At 49.4% G+C, this 7,046-nt stretch overlaps 1 protein-coding gene across 1 annotated transcript; it reads left to right on the top strand.

Moving 5' to 3' along the window:
* Positions 1 to 2,259: 2,259 nt before the first annotated feature.
* BDW70DRAFT_151670 (OPT family oligopeptide transporter) lies at positions 2,260 to 5,768 on the top strand (the record flags this gene model as incomplete). Its single annotated transcript, XM_073739322.1, has 14 exons — positions 2,260 to 2,315; positions 2,377 to 2,455; positions 2,532 to 3,023; positions 3,148 to 3,205; positions 3,256 to 3,360; positions 3,434 to 3,585; positions 3,735 to 4,095; positions 4,136 to 4,239; positions 4,309 to 4,409; positions 4,495 to 4,549; positions 4,584 to 4,739; positions 4,905 to 5,076; positions 5,254 to 5,431; positions 5,564 to 5,768. 14 exons carry the CDS (start codon positions 2,260 to 2,262, stop codon positions 5,766 to 5,768), a joined length of 2,274 nt encoding a protein of 757 aa, XP_073594211.1.
* Between the last annotated feature and the right edge of the window lie 1,278 nt (positions 5,769 to 7,046).

The following is a 7,046-nucleotide window of genomic DNA, read 5'->3' as shown; positions in this document are numbered from 1 at the left end:
AGCCCAGTTGATCTCCATGAACTCTCAATATTTGCTGGAGATAAAGCTTTATTCCAACTTGCCCAGAAGAGCCTGAAGAAGTCTCGTTTTGTAATCGCGCTAAGGCCTTGAGAAGCATGCAGAAACGCTTCTAACTCGTCACTATAGGCCTTGGATAGAGGAGAGAAGATCCCAACATCAAGAGGCTGCAATGTGTGAGTTGAATGAGGGGGGTATGTAGCCAGGAGGATCTTATTTGCTTCACAGTAGTCGAGAAACTTCATGGTGACATGCGAGCCATGGCCATCCAGGAATAAGAGCCTCCAACGCCTCCTTGCCTTTGCTTTGGTCTCCCTGTCAAAGATATCTCGAAGCCATGCCAGTCCTATCTCATCATTGGTCCATCCAGAAGCGGAAGAGGTAAAGAAGCAGCTGTGTGTTTCATATTGGAAGTCTTGAAGCCAGGTATCTTGTAGTTGGCTTGCAGCAGATTGATAGACGAGGCCTGGGGATAGTGAGGTTCCATCTGCGCAAATACAAGCAATAGTAGTTATCCATTCACGATTTCCATCCTGGAGACGCTGCTTGGATCCCTCGGCAATATAGGACTCCTTAGAGAAGATTCTTTTGCACTTGGAGAGAATCCCAATTAGGAAACCCTTCTCATCCATGTTGTAGGTATCCTCTGGCTGGATATCATATTCCTCCATCTTCTGCTTCAGAGAATCAAAATATAGCGAATATTTAAAGGCAGAATCAGCCTTCTTGCGTGATGAATCGATGCCAGTTGTGTAGGCGCTCACAAGCTTGTCATCATGCTTCTTTAGCCAGCGTGAAACCCAGTTCTTTCCTGCCTTTTTTGCAGCAATTTCCTCGGCAAAGTTTTTGACCATCTCATTAGAAGAGAATAATCCTTTCTTCGCCTGTTTATTGATGTAGTTTATAAGCTCCTTCGTCTGTTGGGGGTTGAGAAACTGCATGTTTTCGTATTGCTGCTTTTTTGAGCCTTGGACACCTCGATGCCTTCTGGACAACGTTGAGCGGCTCACACCAAACTTTTTCGCAATCCGAGCATAGCTAAACTGTTTTCCAGGCTCCAGGGATTCTATTTCTGCCAGCGCTAGCTCCATTGAAGTTATACCGAGTTAGATACAGGCATTTGAAATCGTTATCTAAAAAGTCGGTGTATACAAAAATCGGGCGTCACGTGGGGATGGGCGTCAGATGATTAAGCACGGTAGCCCAGCGGCGCCGGGTCCACACCCGTAACGTGGCCATTCTCCACCACGAGATCGGCTAGGATCACAGTGCTGTCTCCCTGTCCGCAGCCGATTTCGAGGACTCTCGAGTCGGGCTCGATGTCCCACTGTGAGACGATATTGAGTCGTTGCTGCAACTCGACATTGACAAGGCGGCTATACTTCTCTTTGGGCATGTACATGCGGGCAAGATTTTCGATGGAGTACGTCATGGCAGACGGACAGATGTTTTGCATATCGCAAATTCCGTTATCATTGCTGAGATGTACCGTTCTGCAGCGATGTTTCCGAATGAATAAAAAGCCCTCAAATTTATTTTTTGCTGGTAAGGAGTGTGGTCGACAGGAAAGGTAACATACGGAGTAGATGCTGCCGGCTTCTTCAGTACCTCTCCAGCCGCGTTTTTCTGCACATACCAATGGATTGCTACAGAGTGAAGGAAATACTTGAGTTTACTGCGTGTCTATCTATTCACTGGAGTCTGTTCGATGCAACAGAAAGCGTTCCCAGAAATGGGACGGAGGGAGTGTTGCATAACTTACGCCGAAACCGACACAGATTTTGCATAAGCCAGTCGAACAGCAGATATTGGCGTTCTCAGAAAATATGATTGCTCACATACCTTACCAAGAGCGTTGTTGGACCTAACTGCTCTCAATACTCCTCCTGCTATCTGACCGGAACCGGCATCACCCAACTAAAAAATGGTCACGGCAAAAGAGTAAAGATTTAGAAACTGTCCTGAAACGGCGAATTTAATGCTAGTGAACATCTTGTCTTCCCATCTACTTCTTCAATGAGATTTCAAATGCTACTTAATTCATACTCAGCGCCCCGACCAGAGAAGATGATTCTGATCCAAACCATTATTGAACGCCCTTTCACATCCATTTATAGACATCTTTCCCATGTTGGAACACTCGAAAGTCGAGGAATTACAAGCTTGACGGAAAATGCTCCGGTGAGTCAATACTCCTTAAAATGTTGCAAAATTCCCAGCTGATGCGGTGGATTTTCCTTCATGGTTAAGTCAAGTCATGATCGAGATGACGATATCTTTGTTCAATTTGATCCTACGCAAGTGGATTAGATACCTGGACATTCTCCTCACTATAAACAACTGACGGTCAAGTTGTAGGGAGTTTAATATGACAGAAGAATATTTGGAAGCGGCAAAGCAGAGGATTGATGAAGCCTCGGATTCCCAAGTCAGAGAAGTATGTAGACGCGAATGGCATGTTGGCAGCCACAGCTTTTTGATATTTTTCTGCTCCAATTGCTAACCTCGTCCAGGTTGTCCAGAACGTGTTGCAATTTCACACAAACGATTCCAATTTCCCCTCTGCGATTTTGCACTGGTTTTCTGAGTTTTCCCGAACTCCAGATGTTGGCCAGTCGGACGAGCTAGAGACTGTTCTTCTGCGGGCGCAAATCCGCTTGCTGGTGGACCTGATCCTGACGAACAGCCCTTACCCAGAAGTGCGCGCCATTGTCAGCAACAAAGATGGCCCGCAAACGCCTTGCTCGACAATACGGTCATGGGCAATTGGCCTTTCCTTCGTCGTCGGCGGATCGGCAGTGAATCACCTGTTCAGCATCCGTCAGCCTCCCATTGGTATCGAGGCTATGGCAATCCAGCTGCTGCCATATCCCTTGGGAAAGGCAGCGGAGCAGCTTCTGCCTGATGTGGGCTACAGCCTCTGCGGTGTGCGCCACAGCCTCAACCCTGGACCGTTCAGCCAGAAAGAGCATTTACTGATTACTTCTTGGCAAATGGGGGAACCAGTCGACCGTACTCAAATTTCATCAGTTGAGTCAATCCTGTTCCTCTCCGTTCGCACCTCAATCGTTCAGAACTTACGTGCGGCTCCCTAGTCTGGCTCAGGTCCTCCCCCAGTAATACGGCCAGTCCTATGCTTCATCCTTTAGCTACCAGGTCCTGCTCTCTCTGTCGTCGGACTTGATGGGTAGGCTGGGCTCACTCAACCTAATTTAGCCATTAGCTGACGTTTACCAGGATATGGCCTTGCCGGTCTAGGCCGCAAGTTCCTCGTATATCCGTCCTTCTGCTTATTCCGCCAGTATCTGCCCACGCTCGCTCTCACTAACGCCCTCCATGGTGGTGAGTACAGACCGCTTAGATACGGGCGAGCCCGTCTAATATTCGTGACAATCACTAGATAAGAATTCACCAGCCTTTGGGCCATTCCGGCGGACATACAACACGTCCCGCTCTCGGTTCTTTATGTATGCCTTCGTAGGAATGTTCTGTTACGCGTGGTTTCCTGGCTACCTGTTCGAAAGATTGCGCATCTTCAACTGGCTCAGCTGGATATCTCCCAGCAACGTGGACCTGGCCGCGATTACTGGCATCTAAACCGGCCTGGGCCTCAGTCCCTTTCCAACGTTTGATTGGAATATGGTCACCACGGCACTCGATCTGCTTGTGGTGCCCTTGGTGGCCGCCCCGAACGTTTTCGCTGGCGCCGTCGTCAGCGGGGTCGTCATCGCAATTTTTTTTGGTTCACTAACATATACTGGGCTTCGCATCTGCCAATCAATACGAACAGGCTCTTCAATCGCTGGGGAACGTCATACAACGTGTCAGAAATACTAGACTCCCACGCGCTCCTCGACCAGGCCAAATACCAACAGTATTCAACCGCCTCTCTGGCACCGAGCAGCCTTGTGCGGTATACGTTCTACTTCGCAACATATTCCGCGACAATCTCGTATGCCATCTTTTCTCATGGCCAGACAATCATCGCCGGATTCCGGAACCTGGTTCGCAAAACTGGTCGGGTGACGGCTAGCACTACCGACGTCCATTCCAAACTAATGCGCACGTATAAAGAAGGTGATCATGCCGTATTCTAATGAGTTTGCGGACACCCAAGTTGCTAATCGGCTGTTGCACCCAGTTTCCGAGATATGGTATGCCGCGCTGAATGTGCTTGCCCTCACCCTTGCTGTCGTCGTCACCACTGCCTGGCCAACATCCGTAAGTTGTTGTCACAACAGCTCCTTAGATTCAGATTATTGAGATTGATCTTGTATCCTTGACATGCAGACAAATGTTGGAGTCGTCTTTGTGGCGTTCAGTGTTGCAGCAGCCTTCTTGGTTCCAGTCGGTCAGATTTACGCTCTCACAGGGATTGCTATCAACCTAAAGTACAACCATCCCTCCTCTCTTCTCCCAGTGAAGTATATGAAAGCTGACCCTTGGGCGTGCATAGTGTGCTGTCGGAATTTTTAGGGGGTCTATGGACTCCAGGCAACCCACTTTCAGTCAACTTTTTCAAGCTATCCGGGTACGTACCAAAACCCTGCTGCTTCAGAATCCAGTTCACTGATGTGACCGCACCCTTCCTGACAATCAGATACACCACTCTCGCCAATGCGCTGCCATTCATCAGCGATCTCAAACTGGCTCACTATGCTAAACTTCCACCTTGGCATACCTTTTCAGCCCAGGTCGTTGCCACGGTCGTATCGGCGGTTGTGTGCACAGCCATGCTTAACTATCAGATCAATCAGATTCCTGATATTTGCCAAAGCGGTGTTATTCCACTAACTCTCGAGCGTCCATGCCAACAGCACTCAGAAGGATCGTTTTACCTGCCCTGGAGTCAATACATATTTTAGTGCCTCGGTAATCTTTGGTAGCATTGGTCCTCGCAGGATGTTTGGTCCTGGAGGTCCCTACTCGGCTTTACTCGCTGCCTTCCCGATCGGTCTCACCTCGCCAGTGACACTCTACTTCGCACAACGACGAGTATACTGGTTGCGCCACATAAATCCGGTGATGCTGCTGTACGGGGGAACCACTTGGTCGCCGGTAAGTACATTTGAGAGGCCCACATTACCTTAGTACCCTTGCTTTTGACCACGGTGACTTCACAGCTCAACCTTGCCTACGTCTGGCCTGCGGTTCCAGTGTCATTGTTCTCGATGGCCTATCTTAAGAGGCGGTATTTAGAATTCTGGGCCAAGTACAACTATATTGGATCCGCAGCATTCTCATCGGCAATTGCCATTGCCAGCTTGTTGATATACTTTTCATTGCAATCAAATAGCATTGAGCTGCCCTGGTGGGGGAATTATGCGGATTTGGGATGCGAGAAACACGCGTGTACCGGCCTGAGCTTGACAGGCGAAGAGTACTTTGGGCCACGGGAAGGAGAATGGCATGAGTGGAATGGGCTAACTGCTCGAAAAAAGCAGGAGAGCATCCTTTAAAAACATACCCTAAATAAGAAATATACTTTGGATTCTATTGCTGTCTCGACCTCGGCTTTGAGGGAACATCATACACCATAAAGTAGGCACCATATTCGCCCTGTCCGCCTATTTGGTATCATCCTGTATAACACGATCCACCTCCCTGAACCCCAACCGCTCATAGATGCTTCGGCCTGCCTTGAACGCCAGAATGAAGATAGGAAGCCAGAGTTTCTCTGCATGCTGGATTCCACTCTCCACGAGTGCCGCGCCGATCCCTTTGCCTTGATTCTCGGGGTGGACCGCTAAATAATCCAAGGCTAAGCGAGCGACACTTAGTACTCGGTCTGGGCGAGGATCCCAGTTCCTAGAGAAGATACGTACTGATATATGGCCTCTTGGACAGGATGGCTTCCATCACCACTTCATTCTTCGCATCAATCTCGTCCATGCCCTCTTGCGGATTCCACCACGCAGAAGCCGCCAGGTCCTCATAGTGTTTTCGCTCCTTCTCGCTGACGTCAGGAACTTGCGCCTCGGCCCACACTGGCTTTCCATCCGCGGCAGTCGCATGGCCCCGTGGCAGAATCCAGCGCGCATACCCGACTACCGCACCGGTGATAGGGCCGACGACGGCCTTCTCGTGACGAGTCACCTCTCGCGAGCGAAGAAGGTTACGCGCGCTGCCTCTTTGCGGACTGTTCGATAAGGAAATCCAGTGTGATGTCTTTGGGCCACAGGGCGATCCATGTCGGGTCCTCCCAGAAGGCGGCCATATTATTGCGCGCCAGGGCGGCGTCGTCGGCCACGGTACAACGTTCGATTCGCCAGCCGGCCATAGCTGCGCCAGCACGTTGAAGTGTATGGGCAATGGCGGAATGGATTATGCTTGATGTTAGTGTCGGAATGTTCACAGTCTACTGGGGTTCTGAAGGTAAGTCGATGTGGTAGGTGGCGAAGTGCACTACTCTCGGTACTCAGACATAAAAACTATCAATATTTGGATAAATGTGAGCAGGTAAGGCTGAGAAAATCAGACTAGTAGCATAACCCTATCACCGTTTCTTAACATACTTACACGCGGTTCTAGCCATTTGCACCCTGAGCTATTTGTTGGTCTGAACTTGACTTCCCTCTTAACATATTGAATGACTGCGACTTGACCTGGATGTTGTGGTTAATTGCTGACCGACTATCAGTTCGCTTACTTCTAATTGAGTGCACGGCTGCGGGCTTCTGTCCTCCCAAACCGAGTCATGGAACTTGATCATCAACAAGACGAGCCTCTCTGGGACGAAGACGACGGCCAACCATGTATCTTCAACTGGAAGATCTCCAGCATCAAAAACGCTCCTGTAACATCTCCCACCCAACCTGAGCAGTTCAATGTCCAAAGCGAGCGTCTCACTAGAGTATACCGGGAAACGGAGATAAGCAATTGCTGCCCTCTAAGGATAGCAGACAAGACCATGCTTTGCTATTTCGTAGGTCTCATATGGTACGCTCCGTATATCTCCGGCTCTTGCAGGGTAATAGCCCTGATAGCCAATCGCTAAATCCTGCTGGGAATGAGCTGATCTGACCTAA

The sequence above is a fragment of the Aspergillus foveolatus genome (genome assembly GCF_047715535.1).
Source record: "Aspergillus foveolatus strain CBS 279.81 unplaced genomic scaffold BDW70scaffold_39, whole genome shotgun sequence".
NCBI classification, from domain to species: domain Eukaryota; kingdom Fungi; phylum Ascomycota; class Eurotiomycetes; order Eurotiales; family Aspergillaceae; genus Aspergillus; species Aspergillus foveolatus.
This window is presented reverse-complemented; position numbering and strand designations above follow the sequence as displayed.